The 21732-nt window shown below is 48.6% G+C and overlaps 1 protein-coding gene across 5 annotated transcripts in view; it reads left to right on the top strand.

The window, feature by feature from the left end:
- Positions 1–21732, top strand: part of DHX29 (DExH-box helicase 29) — a 161482-nt gene that overhangs the window by 49873 nt on the left and 89877 nt on the right. For 4 of the 5 annotated variants that reach the window (XM_063962169.1, XM_063962173.1, XM_063962149.1 and 1 more), the window contains exons 9-12: positions 1210–1365; positions 2135–2300; positions 2396–2519; positions 3838–4440. In XM_063962169.1, the coding sequence (XP_063818239.1) occupies positions 1210–1365; positions 2135–2300; positions 2396–2519; positions 3838–4440 (1049 nt within the window). Of the gene's footprint in view, positions 1–1209; positions 1366–1877; positions 1906–2134; positions 2301–2395; positions 2520–3837; positions 4441–21732 lie in introns of those variants that run through there. The other variant, XM_063962182.1, reaches the window with a different exon arrangement.

Below are 21732 nucleotides of genomic sequence, written 5' to 3'. Positions count from 1 at the left end.
CCAGGAACTAAACGGACTGAGGTGACCGCAGTCTAGGAGTAGGTCTGGAGCTGCTCAGAAACTGCAAAGAATTATTTAGTAGCAGTTCTGCTAATCTTTCGTTCGTTATTCTGCTAAACTAAGATACATGCCCAGAGGGCGGCGGCCTAGCGTGTGCAATGCTGCTAAAAGCAGCTAGCGAGCGAACAACTCGGAATGAGGGCCTATGTTAGGTATCGGCAGCAGGGGGAGCGGTGAGTATGTTAGGTATCAGCAGCAGGGGGAACTGTGTGTATGTTAGGTATCAGCAACAGGGGGAGCTGTGTTTATGTTAGGTATCATTAGCAGGAGTGCTGTGTGTATGTTAAGTATCATTAGCAGGGGGAGCTATGTGTATATTAGGTATCATTAGCAGGAGTGCTGTGTGTATGTTAGGTATCTTTAGCAGGGGGAGCTGTGTGTATATTAGGTATCAGCTGCAGGGGGAGCTGTGTGTATGTTAGTTATCATTAGTAGGAGTCTTGTGTGTATGTTAGGTATCTTTAGCAGGGGGAGCTGTGTGTATATTAGGTATCAGCAGCAGGGGGAGCTGTGTGTATGTTAGGTATCATTAGTAGGGAGAGCTATGTATATGTTAGGTATAAGCAGCAGGAGTGCTGTGTGTATGTTAAGTATCATTAGCAGGGGGAGCTATGTGTATATTAGGTATCATTAGCAGGAGTGCTGTGTGTATGTTAGGTATCTTTAGCAGGGGGAGCTGTGTGTATATTAGGTATCAGCAGCAGGGGGAGCTGTGTGTATGTTAGGTATCATTAGTTGGGAGAGCTATGTATATGTTAGGTATCAGCAGAAGGGGGATCTATGTGTATGTTGGCTATCAGCAGAAGGAGGAGCTGTGTGTTCCTCAGGATCAGCAGCACAGGGAGCAGTTATGCTTTCCTGGCATCCACACCTATGAATGTGCCTATATATATATATATATATATATATATATATATATATCTATATATCTATATATCTATACAGCTTTGCTTTATTCAGAAATGATAACTATAGTCTCTGCACATTAAAAAAAATGTCAGACGCCTGTTTACACTTTTTATGTTTATTAAAATCTACAGTATCTGTTATCTATTTCAGTGTTTCTAATGGAGTGATCCTTCACGTTCACATTGAGTAAATGTATATATTTGATGGAACTTTTTATAAATAATTTAATCTATTATGCAGAGATGAAGAATTTGGAGCTGCATCCAATGTTTAACCAGGCAGTGAAACTTCCAGAGGTTAAAAATGAAAGTAAAAAGCCTTCTGCTCCACCTCCTGATGAGGGCTCCTTAAACTTCAATTTGATTGAGAAAGATGGTGGTGCACCAGAGGAGAAAGGTATGAATCCATTGACAATAATTCTGTAAGAGAGCACCTAGTGCACATGGCATTACTAATGAGAAAGATGGTGGTGCACCAGAGGAGAAAGGTATGAATCGCTGACATTACTTCTGTATGAGAGCACCTTGTGCACATGGCAATACTAATGAGGAAGATGGTGGTGCACCAGAGGAGAAAGGTGTGAATCTGACATTACTTCTGTATGAGAGCACCTTGTGCACATGGCATTACTAATGAGGAAGATGGTGGTGCACCAGAGGAGAAAGGTGTGAATTAGCTGACATTACTTCTGTATGAGAGCACCTAGTGCACATGGCATTACTAATGAGAAGGATGGTGGTGCACCAGAGGAGAAAGGTGTGAATCTGCTGACATTACTTCTGTATGAGAGCACCTTGTGCACGTGGATTACCTATGAGAAAGGTGGTGGTGCACCAGAGGAGAAAGGTGTGAATTAGCTGACATTACTTCTGTATGAGAGCACCTTGTGCACATGGATTAGCTATGAGAAAGATGGTGGTGCACCAGAGGAGAAAGGTCATACGCTGATATTACTTCTTTAGGAGAGCACCTTGTGCACATGGCATTATTGATGTATAAATTGGGCAGTATAATTAGATTGCATTAAAGTCCAAAGTTGTCCTAAACACCTAATTTCCACAAAGGTTTGTACTCATTTGTATATTTCTTATTAACTTTGCATTCAACTTCTTGTGTTTCCTCTAAATCCAATGCACTCAATTTCCGGAATCCAATCTACATTCAGCTAAAAAGAGACCGCCTCTTGACATCCGGAACTTTGACTACACATCCCGCAGCTGGACTGGTAAATCGCCAAAGCAGTTCCTGATTGATTGGTGCAGGAAACATTACCCTAAGAGCCCGAACCCGGGCTTCGAGAAGGTGTCCGTAGGCAGGTACTGGAGAAGTAGGTGAGTGTCCCCATTGTTTTCAACCGCCAATTTCTACTTTTGGGTGGTCATTTAACTTTATTCTGACAGCATTCATTTAATGTGGGTCCCTTTAGGGTGAGAATTGTGAAGTCGAACGATGATGTGATGTCCGTGTGTCCTACAATTGTAACAGAAGACAGCATGCAAGCGCAGCACTTGGCAGCCACGTTAGCTCTGTATGAGCTCACAAAAGGCCAGGTATAGAAGATTCTTTTTTTCTAGACTTCCATTTATTCCCTAATGTTATATATCATCTTTATTTACCTTTGCCAATGTAATATGTTGTGTACACCTGGCTACACACCCAGCCCCTGATTATTTTATGACACACTGCAACGTTGATTCACTTTGGTGGATAAAAGGTCATTGAGATATTTATTTTCTTACCTCGAAATTCCTGTGACAAATGCAGCTTCATATTTTGGCACATAAATATGTCCCTGCACCACACTTGACCGTTTTGCTGTAGACTCGGTAGATCCCAGTCCAAGGGCCAAGTTTGGGTGGGAGTGGTGATGCGTTTCGTGTTCCCACTGCAAAATGTTGTGACTCGAGATTAAGGCCTCTGTGATGCGGTGGTTCTCCGCAAATGCCATCATCACAGTCCTATGCCTTTTACTGGGGAAGTCTCCCAGACATTCAGGGAGAATGAGCAAGTATGTTTTAGACATAAGCAAGTCATTCATGGTTTACCACAAATGATTTTGCCATTGATGTCGGAGATCCAATGGTGCTCCGACATCAATGACTCTGAGGTGGCAATGTTTTTTTTTCTCGGCTCTGTGTGCATAGAACTTGGCCACATCACACTTTGGGCCCGATTCAGCTTGGTACGCAATTGTGCTGAAATCGCTATGAAGTGATTTCAGGACATGTGCTCAGACGCGTACGCCGGTACGTGCATGCGTGAGGTGTTAAACTGCGTTCTCTTCAGAACGCAGTCTAAGTCCTGTCGGGGGGGCAGTGACGGGGTGTCGACGCACCATTTGGTGGGCACGGTCCCGACAATGGAGGTGTGTCCATACCGTTGTAGGACGGGCCATGGCGGCTGCGTGACGTCACACGCAGCCGCTGCGACCCCAAAAGATTGCTGCATGCTGACTGCCTTTCGCAGCTCATCTGCGTAAGCAGTGTGCAACTCTAATCATGCGCGTGCTTCGCTGCTGAGCGAAGCGCTCGCATTTTAGTGGGTGGCAGGACGTGGCATGCAGGCCATTCTTGCCCTGTGCTGTGCGCCCCCCCCCACCCCCCCCGCCTGCCCGAATGTCAGTTTAAAGGGTTGTAGTTGTTCAATTTTCCACACAACTACAACCCATGCTGAATCGGGGCCCATGTTCACTAATCATCGTCATCTGTCATTCCCCTCTGCCCATCAGGGACGACCGTCTATGGGAGCACGCTGATGGTTTCATGGCATCGATGTTAGCCACCGGTGGCCATTTCAGCAATACATTATTCATTTCTCTATATAAGCAGCATTGTCATTTGTGTTTTTTTTGTTCTTTTCTGTGTATAGTCTGTACACCAACTGCTGCCCCCGACATATAGAGATGTTTGGCTGGAGTGGAGCGACGCTAACAAAAGCAAACAGGAACAGGACAAAATGGAGACCAACAAACCTCGGGACCAGTTTATTGCCAAATTATTAAACAAATTGAAGCTGAAGCAACAGCTGCAGAAACCACCAGAGGAAAACCAAGTATCGGAGGACCCCGAAGACTCCTGGGAAAATTTGGCCAGGGATGACGATCTAGAGCAGAAAACAATGTGTGCTGTTGAGACGTACAATTTAGAGCCGATAAAGAACCTCTTTCTCCAGTGCCGCGATTCACCCAAGTACAGGCGGCTGCTGAGTGAGAGGAAGCAGCTTCCAGTATTCGCACACAGGGACTTTATTCTGGAGACACTTAACAGGCATCGGGTTATCGTCGTAGCCGGAGAGACTGGCAGTGGTAAAAGTACCCAAGTCCCTCAGTTCTTGCTGGAAGACCTACTTCTAAACAAATGGGAATCGGGGAAATGTAATATAGTGTGCACTCAGCCTCGGAGGATTTCTGCCATGAGCTTGGCCACTCGAGTGTGTGAGGAGATGGGGAGCGACTCTGGACCAGGAGGTAAGGTGAGCGGAAAGGGGGGGTCATGTAAATGAGAACGCTCACATTGGAGCAGCTACTGGTAAGAAAACAAACTGTGAACGCAAAAGCATTTAAAAATAACAGTGGTTTAGTTATTATACACAGTTGGGTCAATGCTATTAGGTGTGAGGAGGCCAAATTGCCATTGCAATAGCGTAGAAACAACAGCAACGGCGCCGCAACTTGCCCCCCTGCAGCCGATCTTGCTCCGGACTCGTAGATTTATGTACTCAGTCGTACAAGTTGATTGCGGAGGTACCGTATATGTGGGATATAGCCGCACTTACTCGTGCCTTATTGTGTGAAGATTAACATTTTGTTGTTTGTGATTTTTATGCCACAATTATAACACATAACTTAGAGAAAATGCAACAAATCATAAAACATCATAGTTGTAGGGATCTTCCGCTGCTCTTACCTATCCACCGGATACAAAGGGAATTTTCAGTGATCATAGTTCAGTTCATGTGGCACTGTTTAAATTATGGTTGTCAATGTGAATTGGTATAGGGGGGCATACTTAGCATAGGGGGGCAGATATGAAGAGCAGATATAGATAGCATAGGGGTGGATATAGGGGACAGATATAGATAACATATGGTGGATATAGGGGACAGATATAGATAGCATAGGGGTGGATATAGGGGACAGATATAGATAGCATAGGGGTGGATATAGGGGACAGATATAGATAACATATGGTGGATATAGGGGACAGATATAGATAGCATTGGGTGGATATAGGGGACAGATATAGATAGCATAGGGTGGATATAGGGGACAGTTATAGATAGCATAGGGTGGATATAGGGGACATATGTAGATAGCATATGGTGGATATATGGGACAGATGTAGATAGCATATGGTGGATATAGGGGACAGATGTAGATAGCATAGGGTGGATATAGGGGACAGATGTAGATGGCATAGGGTGGATATAGGGGACAGATGTAGATAGCATAGGGTGGATATAGGGGACAGATGTAGACAGCATAGGGTGGATATAGGGGACAGATGTAGATAGCATAGGGTGGATATAGGGGACAGATGTAGATAGCATAGGGTGGATATAGGGGACAGATGTAGATAGCATAGGGTGGATATAGGGGACAGGTGTAGATAGCATAGGGTGGATATAGGGGACATATGTAGATAGCATAGGGTGGATATAGGGGACAGGTGTAGATAGCATAGGGTGGATATAGGGGACAGATGTAGATAGCATAGGGTGGATATAGGGGACAGATGTAGATAGCATAGGGTGGATATAGGGGACAGATGTAGATAGCATAGGGTGGATATAGGGGACAGATGTAGATAGCATAGGGTGGATATAGGGGACATGTGTAGATAGCATAGGGTGGATATCGGGGACAGGTGTAGATAGCATAGGGTGGATATCGGCGACAGATGTAGATAGCATAGGGTGGATATCGGGGACAGGTGTAGATAGCATAGGGTGGATATAGGGGACAGGTGTAGATAGCATAGGGTGGATATAGGGGACAGGTGTAGATGGCATAGGGTGGATATAGGGGACATGTGTAGATAGCATAGGGTGGATATAGGGGACAGGTGTAGATAGCATAGGGTGGATATAGGGGACAGATGTAGATAGCATAGGGTGGATATAGGGGACAGATGTAGATAGCATAGGGTGGATATAGGGGACAGATGTAGATAGCATAGGGTGGATATAGGGGACATGTGTAGATAGCATAGGGTGGATATCGGAGACAGGTGTAGATAGCATAGGGTGGATATAGGGGACAGGTGTAGATAGCATAGGGTGGATATAGGGGACAGGTGTAGATAGCATAGGGTGGATATAGGGGACAGGTGTAGATAGCATAGGGTGGATATAGGGGACAGATGTAGATAGCATAGGGTGGATATAGGGGACAGGTGTAGATAGCATAGGGTGGATATAGGGGACAGGTGTAGATAGCATAGGGTGGATATAGGGGACAGGTGTAGATAGCATAGGGTGGATATAGGGGACAGGTGTAGATAGCATAGGGTGGATATAGGGGACAGATGTAGATAGCATAGGGTGGATATAGGGGACAGATGTAGATAGCATAGGGTGGATATAGGGGACATGTGTAGATAGCATAGGGTGGATATAGGGGACATGTGTAGATAGCATAGGGTGGATATCAGGGACAGGTGTAGATAGCATAGGGTGGATATCAGGGACAGGTGTAGATAGCATAGGGTGGATATCAGGGACAGGTGTGGATATCGGGGACAGGTGTAGATAGCATAGGGTGGATATCGGGGACAGGTGTAGATAGCATAGGGTGGATATCAGGGACAGGTGTAGATAGCATAGGGTGGATATAGGGGACAGGTGTAGATAGCATAGGGTGGATATAGGGGACAGGTGTAGATAGCATAGGGTGGATATAGGGGACATGTGTAGATAGCATAGGGTGGATATAGGGGACATGTGTAGATAGCATAGGGTGGATATCAGGGACAGGTGTAGATAGCATAGGGTGGATATCAGGGACAGGTGTAGATAGCATAGGGTGGATATCAGGGACAGGTGTGGATATCGGGGACAGGTGTAGATAGCATAGGGTGGATATCGGGGACAGGTGTAGATAGCATAGGGTGGATATAGGGGACAGGTGTAGATAGCATAGGGTGGATATAGGGGACAGGTGTAGATAGCATAGGGTGGATATAGGGGACAGGTGTAGATAGCATAGGGTGGATATAGGGGACAGGTGTAGATAGCATAGGGTGGATATAGGGGACAGGTGTAGATAGCATAGGGTGGATATAGGGGACAGGTGTAGATAGCATAGGGTGGATATAGGGGACAGATGTAGATAGCATAGGGTGGATATAGGGGACAGGTGTAGATAGCATAGGGTGGATATAGGGGACAGGTGTAGATAGCATAGGGTGGATATAGGGGACAGGTGTAGATAGCATAGGGTGGATATAGGGGACAGGTGTAGATAGCATAGGGTGGATATAGGGGACAGGTGTAGATAGCATAGGGTGGATATAGGGGACAGGTGTAGATAGCATAGGGTGGATATAGGGGACAGGTGTAGATAGCATAGGGTGGATATAGGGGACAGGTGTAGATAGCATAGGGTGGATATAGGGGACAGGTGTAGATAGCATAGGGTGGATATAGGGGACAGGTGTAGATAGCATAGGGTGGATATAGGGGACAGGTGTAGATAGCATAGGGTGGATATAGGGGACAGGTGTAGATAGCATAGGGTGGATATAGGGGACAGGTGTAGATAGCATAGGGTGGATATAGGGGACAGGTGTAGATAGCATAGGGTGGATATAGGGGACAGGTGTAGATAGCATAGGGTGGATATAGGGGACAGGTGTAGATAGCATAGGGTGGATATAGGGGACAGATGTAGATAGCATAGGGTGGATATAGGGGACAGGTGTAGATAGCATAGGGTGGATATAGGGGACAGGTGTAGATAGCATAGGGTGGATATAGGGGACAGGTGTAGATAGCATAGGGTGGATATAGGGGACAGGTGTAGATAGCATAGGGTGGATATAGGGGACAGGTGTAGATAGCATAGGGTGGATATAGGGGACAGATGTAGATAGCATAGGGTGGATATAGGGGACATGTGTAGATAGCATAGGGTGGATATCAGGGACAGGTGTAAATAGCATAGGGTGGATATCGGGGACAGGTGTAGATAGCATAGGGTGGATAACGAGTTTTATGGTAAGAACTTACCTTTGTTAAAACTCTTTCTGCGAGGTACACTGGGCTCCACAAGGATAGACATAGGGGTGTAGAGTAGGATCTTGATCCGAAGCACCAACAGGCTCAAAAGCTTTGACCTTCTTCCCAAGATGCATAGCGCCGCCTCCTATATAACCCCGCCTCCCTGCACAGGAGCTCAGTTTTTTAGTTAACCAGCCCAATGCAGTAGCAAGTAAAAGAGACGACAACTGCCAATTGCCACAAACACCACACTCTCCCGACAGGAGAAGTGTCAGCGGCTAATGCCATACCAACCCAAAGAAGCTAAGTGCGTCAGGGTGGGCGCCTTGTGGAGCCCAGTGTACCTCGCAGAAAGAGTTTTAACAAAGGTAAGTTCTTACCATAAAACTCGTTTTCTGCTGCGGGGTACACTGGGCTCCACAAGGATAGACATAGGGGATGTCCTAAAGCAGTTCCTTATGGGAGGGGACGCACTGTAGCGGGCACAAGAACCCTGCGTCCAAATGAAGCATCCTGGGAAGCGGCAGTATCGAAGGCATAGAACCTTATGAACGTGTTCACAGAGGACCACGTAGCCACCTTGCACAATTGTTCAAGGGTCGCACCACGTTGGGCCGCCCAAGAAGGTCCAACAGACCGATTAGAATGGGCCTTAATGTGATCAGGAGCAGAGAGACCAGCCTTCACATAAGCATGTGCAATCACCATTCTAATCCATCTGGCCAGAGTTTGCTTGTGAGCAGGCCAGCCCCGTTTGAGAAACCCAAACACAACAAAAAGAGAATCAGATTTCCTAATAGGAGCAGTTCTCTTCACATAGATACGGAGAGTCCGTACCACATCCAAAGACCGCTCTTTGGGAGACAGATCAGGAGAAACAAGTGCCGGAACTACAATCTCCTGATTAAGGTGGAACGAAGAAACCACCTTAGGTAGATAGCCGGGACGAGTCCTAAGAACCGCCCAGTCACGGTGAAATATCAGATATGGGGAACTACAGGACAAGGCACCCAAATCCGACACTCTTCTAGCTGAAGCAATAGCCAGCAGAAACACCACCTTAAGGGAAAGCCACTTAAGGTCAGCTGAACCAAGAGGTTCAAACGGAGACTCTTGTAACGCCCCCAAAACCACCGACAAGTCCCAAGGAGCCACAGGCGGGACATAGGGAGGTTGGATACGCAACACGCCCTGAGTAAAGGTATGCACATCAGGTAAGGTCGCAATTTTTCTCTGAAGCCACACCGACAAGGCAGATATTTGAACCTTGAGGGAGGCCAGACGCAGGCCTAAGTCCAGGCCCTGCTGAAGAAAAGCCAACAACTTGGCTATACTAAACTTGGAAGCATCATAATCGTTAGATGCGCACCAAACAAAGTAAGAATGCCAGACCCTATAGTAAATCCAAGCAGAAGCCGGTTTCCGGGCCCGCAACATAGTTTGAATGACCGCCTCAGAAAACCCTTTAGCCCTTAAGACGGAAGCTTCAAGAGCCACACCGTCAAAGACAGCCGGGCTAGGTCCTGGTAGACACAGGGGCCCTGAACGAGGAGGTCTGGGCGTTGTGGAAGTAAAATTGGACGCTCTGACGATAGGCCTTGCAGGTCTGAGAACCAGTGCCGTCTGGGCCGCGCTGGAGCTATGAGAAGCAGAATTCCTTTTTCTTGCTTGAACTTCCGAATTACCCTGGGCAGGAGTAACACCGGAGGGAACACGTACGGCAGCCGAAACCTCCACAGTACCGCCAGCGCATCCACGAATGCTGCTTGAGGATCCCTTTTCCTTGCTCCGAAGACCGGAACCTTGTGATTGTGTCGAGACGCCATCAGATCTACGTCTGGAAGGCCCCACCTTTCCACTAGGAGTTGAAACACTTCTGGATGGAGGCCCCACTCGCCGGCATGCACGTCCTGACGACTGAGAAAGTCTGCTTCCCAATTTAGGACTCCCGGAATGAATATTGCCGATATGGCCGGTAGATGGCGTTCTGCCCACTGTAGAATCCGTGAGACTTCCTTCATTGCTAGGCGGCTTCGAGTGCCGCCTTGATGATTTATGTAAGTCACTGTGGTGGCGTTGTCCAACTGTACTTGAACAGGACGGTTCTGAATTAAATGCTGGGCTAGGTTCAAGACATTGAAGACCGCCCGCAACTCCAGAATATTGATCGAGAGGAGGGACTCCTCCTTGGTCCACCGCCCCTGAAGGGAGTGTTGCTCCAGCACCGCTCCCCAACCTCTTAGACTGGCATCTGTCGTCAACAGGACCCAGTCAGATATCCAGAACGGATAGCCCCTGCACAGTTGCTGGTCCCGGAGCCACCAGAGCAGCGACAGACGGACCTCCGGAGTCAATGAGATCATTTGAGACCTGATCCGGTGAGGCAGGCTGGCCCATTTGGCTAGAATCAGCCTCTGGAGAGGGCGAGAGCGAAATTGAGCGTACTCCACCATGTCGAATGCTGACATCATGAGGCCCAGCACCTGCATCGCCGAATGTATCGACACTTGCGGACGAGATAGGAAGCAACGAATCCTGTCCTGAAGTTTCAGGACTTTCTCCTGAGACAGGAACAACCGCTGGTTGTGAGTGTCCAATAGTGCTCCCAGATGCACCATGCTCTGAGCAGGGATCAGGGATGACTTCTTCCAGTTGATGAGCCACCCGTGGGCTTGCATCTAGATGACGCAGGAGAAGTTCTGGGGAATTTGCCAGGATTAACAAGTCGTCCAAATACGGCAGTATCCTAACCCCTTGATGACGGAGTACCACCGTCATCACCGCCATGACTTTTGTAAAGACTCGCGGAGCCGTTGTTAAACCAAAAGGTAACGCCCGAAACTGGTAATGGCAGTTGCCAATCGCAAATCTCCGGTATTGCTGATGAGACACTGCTATAGGAATATGCAGGTAAGCATCCTGTATATCCAGGGAGACCATGAAGTCCCCAGGTTCCAAGGACAGAACTATAGAGCGAAGGGTTTCCATCCGGAACTTGGAAACCTTCACAAACCTGTTCAGTGCCTTGAGGTTGAGAATGGGCCAGGAGGACCCATTCGGTTTCGGGACTAGAAACAGCGGAGAATAGTACCCCCGGCCCCTCTGCGCAAGAGGCACCTGTACTACGACTCCTGTATCCAGGAGGGTCTGTACCACCGAATGTAGAGTGTTTGCCTTTGTCTTGTCCAACGGGACATCTGTCTGGCAAAATCGATGAGGGGGTCGGTTTTTGAAGGCTATGGTGTAACCTCGAGTGACGACTTCCCGTACCCAGGCATCTGAAGTGGTCTTCAACCATTCCTGGGTATACCCTAGAAGCCGGCCCCCCACCCTGGGATCTCCCAGAGGGAGGCCCGCCCCGTCATGCGGCAGGCTTATCTGTCTTGGAAGCTGGGTGACGGGCCGCCCAGGCTCTTTTGGGCTTAGGCTCACCAGGTTTGGAAGTGCGGGCCTGCTTGTTGTACGCCTGACCTTTTGCTTTACCTGAAGGATGAAAGGGGCGAAAGGAAGTACCTTTAGCCTTCAACACAGAAGGAGCAGTACTTGGCAGACAGGCAGTTTTGGCAGTAGCCAAGTCAGCCACAATCTTATTTAAATCCTCCCCAAACAGAATATCTCCCTTTAAAAGGGAGTACCTCCAGGGTTTTTCTAGAGTCCAGATCCACAGACCAGGATCTCAGCCACAATATCCGACGAGCCAGGACTGACGTAGTAGAGGCCTTGGCTGCCAGGATACCGGCATCAGAAGCCGCCTCTTTAATACAACGAGAAGCTGTGACAATATAAGACAAGCATTGTCTAGCATGGTCAGAGGAGATTTCAGCATCTAACTCCAAGGCCCATGCTTCAATGGCCTCTGCAGGCCAAGTAGCTGCAATAGTGGGCCTTTGTGCAGCACCCGTGAGGGTGTAAATCGCTTTCCGACAACCCTCCACACGTTTATCCGTAGGCTCTTTTAGAGACGTGACAGTGGTGACCGGTAGAGCTGAGGAAACCACCATCCTAGCCACATGTGAGTCCACTGGAGGAGGCGTTTCCCAATTCTTAGACAGCTCCGGCGCGAGGGGATAGCGAGCCAGCATCTTCTTTTGAGGCACAAACTTCGTACCCGGGTTTTCCCAGGGTTCCTGACGTATATCAATTAGGTGGTCAGAGTGAGGTAAAACTTGTTTAATCACCTTCTGACGCTTTAACCTATCTGGTTTCTTAGGAGGAACGGATGGCTCGGGATCATCCGTAAACTGTAAAATCAACTTAATAGCCTCCAAAAGATCAGGAACATCCACATGTGAACCACCCTACCCATCAGCCGTATCTGAGTCAGAACCTGTGGGGTCAGTGAAAGTGCCGTCTTCATCCGATGAGGTGTCAGTGACAGCAGTGGATTGTGAGGAGACAAGCGCTCGCTTAGAGGACCACTTGGACGTAGGCGAGCGCCGGTCAGACTTTTTAGTAGTCAGGGACTGGTTCAACTTCTTTTTTTGAGCAGATAAATCGTCCGCCCACGGCGGGTTAGCTGCAGGGACCACAAACGGTTGCACCGGCATTGGGGATCCCATAGGGGGTGTTAGTTTATGAACTAGCGTATGCAGAAGCGTGGAAAAAGTGGCCCACGGCGGGTCATTATTTGCCCCTGTTGCCACCGTCCCACTGGGGAGCAAGGAGCCCCCAGAACCAGAGCCCAAAGCTGCTATATTCTCCTCAAAGGTATCTGCGGCTTCAGCAACACCAGCAGTGTGTTCAGCCCCAGAACCGTTACCCTCAGAAGCAGACATGATATAACTTGCAGTATCAGGTAACACAGTACAATTATCAGCAGCACAATACCTCTATCCCAAACCCCTGCGCAGTGTAGTCAGCACCAGGAGAGATAAAGGAGAGATATGGTGACTAAATCACAGAGAAAAATACGTAATACAGTATATCTTTGTGAAAATCCTATATTAGATAAAACCTGACGCACCAAGCTTCCCCAGGTTATAGAATATAGGGATAGCAGGTTGAGTGAAAGACACGAAATGGACACCACTCAGCTATCAAATGCACACACAAATAGTCACAGTCTGTACAATGCAGAGGTTATTACTAACAATAATAATGCACTGGACTAGCTTACACAGCTATATAACAATAGATATAACAGTACACAGTAAGAACTGGATGTATATCACAGGGTAATTGTACTAGGAAACCCTGACTAAGTGCACTCTTTCTTAACTAACACTGACTAAAAAAGGCAGGTAGAATACTTAAGTGTCATGTAAAGTCACAGCACTGACAACCAGGCGGCTTTACATAAGAGGATTTGCCCAAGCATTCCCAGGAACAGTGAGCTGAGGGATAATGGCGCCGCAGACACTTCCAGGGAGTGAGGGAGAGACAGAGATGAAGCTCCGGGGCGGGAACATTTGCGGGAAATGGCGCCCTGGGGCTGGGGGAGGGGCTCCAGGTCTAAGCCTTATCCCCTCTGCTGGCAAAATCACCGGGTACTGCGGGCTACTTGTAAAAAAAAGGTTTAGAGAGAAAACCTGACCTGCACCCATGCCCTGGTGATCTAGTGGGATCGGCTGTACTGCCACAGTGTCCACCGCCAGCGCGCACGGCCCGCCTCCCACCGGCCGCGCCGGATCGCGATAAAGTGCAGGTCCCACTTACCTCCTCCCGAAGTGCGGCGACGCGATCCCGGAGAGCCCCAGCCGTGTGTGACTAACTTGGAAGAAAACCGGAGCATCCTGCTGTAGGTACCCGGCAACCAGGGCACGGGAGTGTACAGCGCCGCTGGGGGAGAGATGGAGCTGCAGTAGGCAATGTCTACTGACATCCAGCACAATCTGTGTCTCTGCTGCAGCCCTTGTAGTCTTCTTTTTTCCTCAGAAAAAGCTTTTTCTAGAGCTGCTGTGAGCAGCTCTTCCTGTCACATGCTTGCACTGCAAGCACCAACTACAAACTGAGCTCCTGTGCACGGAGGCGGGGTGATGCATCTTGGGAAGAAGGTCAAAGCTTTTGAGCCTGTTGGTGCTTCGGATCAAGATCCTACTCTACACCCCTATGTCTATCCTTGTGGAGCCCAGTGTACCCCGCAGCAGAAATAGGGGACAGATGTAGATAGCATAGGGTGGATATAGGGGACAGGTGTAGATAGCATAGGGTGGATATAGGGGACATATGTAGATAGCATAGGGTGGATATAGGGGACAGATGTAGATAGCATAGGGTGGATATAGGGGACAGATGTAGATAGCATGGGGTGGATATCGCGGACATATGTAGATAGCATAGGGTGGATATAGGGGACAGATGTAGGTAGCATAGGGGTGGATATCGGGGACAGATGTAGATAGCATAGGGTGGATATCGGGGACAGATGTAGATAGCATAGGGTGGATATAGGGGGCAGATGTAGATAGCATAGGGTGGATATAGGGGACAGATGTAGATAGCATAGGGTGGATATAGGGGACAGATGTAGATAGCATAGGGTGGATATAGGGGACAGATGTAGATAACATAGGGGGTGGATATAGGGGACAGATGTAGATAGCATAGGGGGTGGATATAGGGGACAGGTGTAGATAGCATAGGGTGGATATAGGGGACAGATGTAGATAGCATACGGTGGATGTAAGGGACAACATAGAGTAGATATTGGGGACAGATTTAGGTAGTAAAACAGAAAGCCATTGTTGCTATTAGGTACTATAGACAGGGTGTTTACAAAAGTAATTTTTTTTGTGTTGACACATCAACATCCAGTGATTGCACTTTAAAAGCACAAATGTCTTCTGTCAGCATGACAGGCTCCCTTCTGGTACAGTGGTTCTCAAACTCTGTCCTCACACAGTAAGCTTTTTCCAGGTAACCCAGTAGGTGCAGGTGAATTTATTACTCACTGACACTTCTGTGAGGAGACCTGCAGAACATGCACTGTGTGGGGTCCTGAGGACAGAGTTTGAGAACCTGTGCTTTAGTATAATGAAATCTATGTGAAAAAAGGTGGAATTGCTCTGAGTCCATGTTTTTTCTCTAACGTCCTAAGTGGATGCTGGGACTCCGTAAGGACCATGGGGAATAGCGGCTCCGCAGGAGACTGGGCACAACTAAAGAAAGCTTTAGGACTACCTGGTGTGCACTGGCTCCTCCCACTATGACCCTCCTCCAGACCTCTGTTAGATTCTTGTGCCCGGCTGAGCTGGATGCACACTAGGGGCTCTCCTGAGCTCCTAGAAAGAAAGTATATTTTAGGTTTTTTATTTTACAGTGAGATCTGCTGGCAACAGACTCACTGCAGCGAGGGACTAAGGGGAGAAGAAGCGAACCTACCTAACTGGTGGTAGCTTGGGCTTCTTAGGCTACTGGACACCATTAGCTCCAGAGGGATCGACCGCATGGAACCGGCCATTGATGTTCGGTCCCGGAGCCGCGCCGCCGGCCCCCTTACAGAGCCAGAAGCAAGAAGAGTCCGGAAAATCGGCGGCAGAAGACATCAGTCTTCACCAAGGTAGCGCACAGCATTGCAGCTGTGCGCCATTGCTCCTCATACACACTTCACACTCCGGTCACTGAGGGTGCAGGGCGCTGGGGGGGGGGCGCCCTGAGCAGCAATAAAAACACCTTGGCTGGCAAAAAATATCACAATATATAGCCCCAGAGGCTATATATGTGATAAATACCCCTGCCAGAATTCATTAAAAAGCGGGAGAAAAGTCAGCGAAAAAGGGGCGGAGCTATCTCCCTCAGCACACTGGCGCCATTTTCTCTTCACAGTGCAGCTGGAAGACAGCTCCCCAGGCTCTCCCCTGTAGTTTTCAGGCTCAAAGGGTTAAAAAGAGGGGGGGCACTAAATTTAGGCGCAATATTGTTTATACAAGCAGCTATTGGGGGAAAAATCACTCAGTTATAGTGTTAATCCCTGCATTATATAGCGCTGTGGTGTGTGCTGGCATACTCTCTCTCTGTCTCCCCAAAGGACTTTGTGGGGTCCTGTCCCCAGTCAGAGCATTCCCTGTGTGTGTGCTGTGTGTCGGTACGGCTGTGTCGACATGTGGGATGAGGAAGGTTACGTGGAGGTGGAGCAGAGGCCGAAAATGGGATGTCGCCCCCTGTGGGGCCGACACCAGAGTGGATGGATAGGTGGAAGGTATTAACCGACAATGTCAACTTCTTACATAGAAGGCTGGATGACGTAAAACAGCTGTGGGACAGCCGGTTTCTCAGCCCGCGCCTGCCCAGGCGTCTCAAAGGCCATCAGGGGCTCAAAAAACGCCCGTTACCTCAGATGGCAGACACAGATGTCGACACGGAGTCTGGCTCCAGTGTCGACGAGGTTGAGATATATACACAATCCACTAGGAACATCCGTTACATGATCTCGGCAATAAAAAATGTGTTACACATTTCTGATATGAACCCAAGTACCACATAAAAGGGGTTTTATTTTTGGGGAGAAAAAGCAGCCAGTGTTTTGTTCCCCCATCAGATGAGTGAATGAAGTGTGTGAAGAAGCGTGGGTTCCCCCAATAAGAAACTGGTAATTTCTAAAAAGTTACTGATGGCGTACCCTTTCCCGCCAGAGGATAGGTCACGTTGGGAGATATCCCCTAGGGTGGATAAGACGCTCACACGTTTGTCAAAAAAGGTGGCACTGCCGTCTTAGGATACGGCCACCTTGAAGGAGCCTGCTGATAAAAAGCAGGAGGCTATCCTGAAGTCTGTATATACACACTCAGGTTCTATACTGAGACCTGCAATTGCCTCAGCATAAATAGTGCTGCTGCAGCGTGGTCTGATACCCTGTCAGATAATATTAATACCCTAGACAGGGATAATATTTTGCTAACATAGAGCATATTAAAGACGTCGTCTTATATATGAAGGATGCACAGAGGGATATTTGCCGGCTGGCATCCAGAATTAATGCAATGTCCATTTTGCCAGGAGGGTATTAGAAACCCGGCAGTGGACAGGTGATGTTGCCTTTAAAAGGCACATGGAGATTCTGCCTTATAAGGGTGAGGAATTGTTTGGGGATGGTCTCTGGGACCTCGTATCCACAGCAACAGCTGGGAAGAAATTTTTTTACCTCAGGTTCCTCACAGCCTAAGAAAGTACCGTATTTTCAGGTACAGTCCTTTCGGCTTCAGAAAAGCAAGCGGGTCAAAGGCGCTTCCTTTCTGCACAGAGACAAGGGAAGAAGGAAAAAAGCTGCACCAGACAGCCAGTTCCCAGGATCAAAAATCTTCCCCCGCTTCCTCTGAGTCCACCGCATGACGCTGGGGCTCCACAGGTGGAGCCAGGTGCGGTGGGGGCGCATCTCGGGAACTTCAGGGACCAGTGGGCTTGCCCACAGGTGGATCCCTAGGTTCTGCAAGTAGTATCACAGGGATACAGGCTGGAGTTCGAGGCGACTCCCCCTCGCCGTTACCTCACATCAGCCTTGCCTGCTGCCCTCGGAGAAAGGTAGTGCTGGCGGCAATTCACAAGCTGTACTTCCAGCAGGTGAAATCAAGGTACCCCTCCTTCAACAAGGCCGGGGTTACTATTCCAAAATGTTGTGGTACCGAAACCAGACGGTTCGGTGAGACCCATTCTAAAATTGAAATCCTTGAACTCTTATATACGAAGGTTCAAGTTCAAAATGGAATCGCTCAGGGCGATTATTGCAAGCCTGGAGAATTTCATGGTATCACTGGACATCAAGGATGCTTACCTGCATGTCCTTATTTACCCTCTTCACCAGGAGTACCTCAAAATTGTGGTACAGGATTGTCATTACCAATTCCAGACGTTGCCGTTGGTCTGTCCCCTGCACCGAGGTATTTACCAAGGTAATGGCCGAAATAATTATCCCGTACTTGGACGATCTCCTTATAAAGGCGAGGTCCAGGGAGCAGTTGTTCGTCGGAGTAGCACTACCTCGGGAAGTGCTACACCAGCACGGCTGGATTCTGATTATTCCTAAGTCGCAGCTGGTTCCTACGACGCGTCTACTGTTCCTGGGTATGGTTCTGGACACAGAACAGGATAAAAATGTGTTTCTCCCTGGGGAGAAGTCCAAGGAGTTGTTGTCTCTAGACAGAGACCTCCTAATACAAATACAGGTGTCGGTGCATCAATGCACGCGAGCCCTGGGAAAGATGTTAGCTTCTTACGAAGAAATTCCATTCGCCAGGTCCCATGCAAGAATCTTCCAGTGGGATCTGTGGGACAAGTGGTCCGGGTCGCATCTTCAGATGCATCGGCGGAAACCCTGTCTCCAAGGGCCAGGGTGTCGCTGTTGTGGTGGCTGCAGAGTGCTCATCTTCTAGGGGGCCGCAGATTCGGCATACAGGACTGGGTCCTGGTGACCACGGATGCCAGCCTTCGAGGCTGGGGGGGCAGTCACACAGGGAAGAAACTTCCAAGGCTATGGAAAAGTCAGGAGACTTCCCTACACATAAATATTCTGGAACTAAGGGCCATTTACAATGCCCTAAGTCAGGCTAGACCCCTGCTTCAACACCGGCCGGTGCTGATCCAGTCAGACAACATCACGGCGGTCGCTCATGTAAACCGACAGGACTGCACAAGAAGCAGGATGGCGATGGCAGAAGCCACAAGGATTCTCAGATGGGCGGAAAATCATGTGTTAGCACTGTCAGCAGTGTTCGTTCCCGGCGTGGACAACTGAGAAGCAGACTTTCTCAGAAGACACGACCTCCACCCAGGAGAGTGGGGACTTCATCCAGAAGTCTTCCAAATGATTGTACACCGTTGGGAAAGGCCACAGGTGGACATGATGGCGACCCGCCTCAACAAACAGTTACAAAGATATTGCGCCAGGTCAAGGGACCCTCAGGCGATAGCTGTGGACGCTCTGGTAACACCGTGGGTGTACCAGTCGGTGTATGTGTTCCCTTCTCTGCCTCTCTTACCCAGGGTAATGAGAATAATAAGAAGGAGAGGAGTAAGAACTATACTCATTGTTCCGGGTTGGCCAAGAAGAGCTTGGTACCCAGAACTCCAAGAAATGATCTCAGAGGACCCATGGCCTCTGCCGCTCAGACAGGACCTGCTGCAGCAGGGGGCCTGTCTGTTCCAAGACGTACCGCGGCTGCGTTTGACGGCATGGCGGTTGAACGCCGGATCCTGAAGGAAATGGGCATTCCGGAGGAAGTTATCCCTACGCTATTTAAAGCTAGGACAGAAGTGAACGCAAACCATTATCACCGCATATGGCGGAAATATGTTGCGTGCTGTGAGGCCAGGAAGGCCCCAAAGGAGAAATTTCAGCTAGATCGATTTCTGCACTTCCTACAGTCAGAGGTGCCTATGGGCCTAAAATTGGGTTCCATGAAGGTCCAGATTTCGGCTCTATCGATTTTCTTCCAAAATAGAACTGGCTTCACTGCCTGAAGTTCAGACTTTTGTTAAGAGAGTGCTGCATAGTCAGCCCCCGTTTGTGCCTCAAGTGGCACCATGGGATCTCAACGTGGTGTTGGATTTCCTGAAGTCGCATTGGGTTGAGCCACTTAAATCCGTGGAGCTACAATACCTCACGTGGAAAGTGGTCATGCTGTGGGCCTTGGCGTCGGCCAGGCGTGTATCAGAATTGGCGGCTTTGTCATACAAAAGCCCTTATCTGTATTTTATATGGATAAGGCGGAATTGAGGACTCGTTCCCAATTCCTTCCTAAGGTGGTATCAGTTTTTCATGTGAACCAACCTATTGTGGTGACTGCGGCTACTTGGGACTTGGAGGATTCCAAGTTACTGGACGTAGTCAGGGCCCTGAAAAGTATATGTTCCAGGACGGCTGGAGTCAGGAAAACTGACTCGCTATTTATCCTGTATGCACCCAACAAGCTGGGTGCTCCTGCTTCTAAGCAGACTATTGCTCGCTGGATCTGTAGCACGATTCAACTTGCACATGCTGCGGCTGGACTGCCGCACCCTAAATCTGTAAAAGCCCATTCCACGAGGAAAGTGGGCTCTTCTTGGGCGGCTGCCCGAGGGGTCTCGGCTTTACAACTTTGCCGAGCTGTTACTTGGTCGGGTTCAAACATTTTTGCAACAGTCTACAAGTTTGATACCCTGGCTGAGGAGGACCTAGAGTTTGCTCATTCGGTGCTGCAGAGTCATCCGCACTCTCCCGCCCGTTTGGGAGCTTTGGTATAATCCCCATGGTCCTTACGGAGTCCCAGCATCCACTTAGGACGTTAGAGAAAATAAGATTTTACTCACCGGTAAATCTATTTCTCGTAGTCCGTAGTGGATGCTGGGCGCCCATCCCAAGTGCGGATTGTCTGCAATACTTGTTTATAGTTATTGCTTAACTAAAGGGTTATTGTTGAGCCATCTGTTGAGAGGCTCAGTTATATTTCATACTGTTAACTGGGTATAGTATCACGAGTTATACGGTGTGATTGGTGTGGCTGGTATGAGTCTTACCCGGGATTCAAAATCCTTCCTTATTGTGTCAGCTCTTCCGGGCACAGTATCCTAACTGAGGTCTGGAGGAGGGTCATAGTGGGAGGAGCCAGTGCACACCAGGTAGTCCTAAAGCTTTCTTTAGTTGTGCCCAGTCTCCTGCGGAGCCGCTATTCCCCATGGTCCTTACGGAGTCCCAGCATCCACTACGGACTACGAGAAATAGATTTACCGGTGAGTAAAATCTTATTTTTTTTCTTTGCATACTTTTACATTTTCATTGTTTTTCACAATGTTATGATGATTTGTTGTCCCTACTCGTACAATTGTCTGATCCGTTGCACTAGCCAGGTTAAAGGGCCTATTATCAGGGGCTCCTGATAAGTATCCTGCTCGCCACCAGTTTTAGCATTGGATACTTAAATTCCATAACAATTCTGTATTGCTTCAGTTGTGGGACAGTTGCTCCAAAAAGCAGCTGTGCCACCAGTCCTGTCACCTGTGCCGTCACCGCTAATTACTAGCTATTAAAGTTTACTGCTGAGCAGTGTATGCAGGGTCGGTTCTAGACTATGTGGCGCCCAGGGCGAGTGTTGTCTTTGGTGCCCCCTCCCCCACCACCACTCCATTAAAAACAGAAACAGTGCGCGCCGAAGGCACATGGCAAAAATATAGGGGTATGGCTTCCTGGGGAAGGGGTGTGGCCACAGAATAGTACCAATTCACATAACACCTCACAGTAATGTCCATGAGTCACATTACACTGCATTGTGTTACCTTATACACATTATGCCATGTTAGACCTTCTTACATGAATTACACCAAAGTAGAGCAGAGCCCCTTATACACATTGTGCCAGGTAGAGCCCCTTATACACATTGGTCCAGGTAGAGCCCCTTATACACATTGGTCCAGGTAGAGCCCCTTATACACATTGGTCCAGGTAGAGCCCCTTATACACATTGGTCCAGGTAGAGCCCCTTATACACATTGGGCCAGGTAGAGCCCCTTATACACATTGGGCCAGGTAGAGCCCCTTATACACATTGGGCCAGGTAGAGCCCCTTATACACATTGGGCCAGGTAGAGCCCCTTATACACATTGGTCCAGGTAGAGCCCCTTATACACATTGTGCCAGG

This window comes from Pseudophryne corroboree, chromosome 1 (assembly GCF_028390025.1).
Source record: "Pseudophryne corroboree isolate aPseCor3 chromosome 1, aPseCor3.hap2, whole genome shotgun sequence".
Lineage (NCBI taxonomy): Eukaryota > Metazoa > Chordata > Amphibia > Anura > Myobatrachidae > Pseudophryne > Pseudophryne corroboree.
This window is presented reverse-complemented; position numbering and strand designations above follow the sequence as displayed.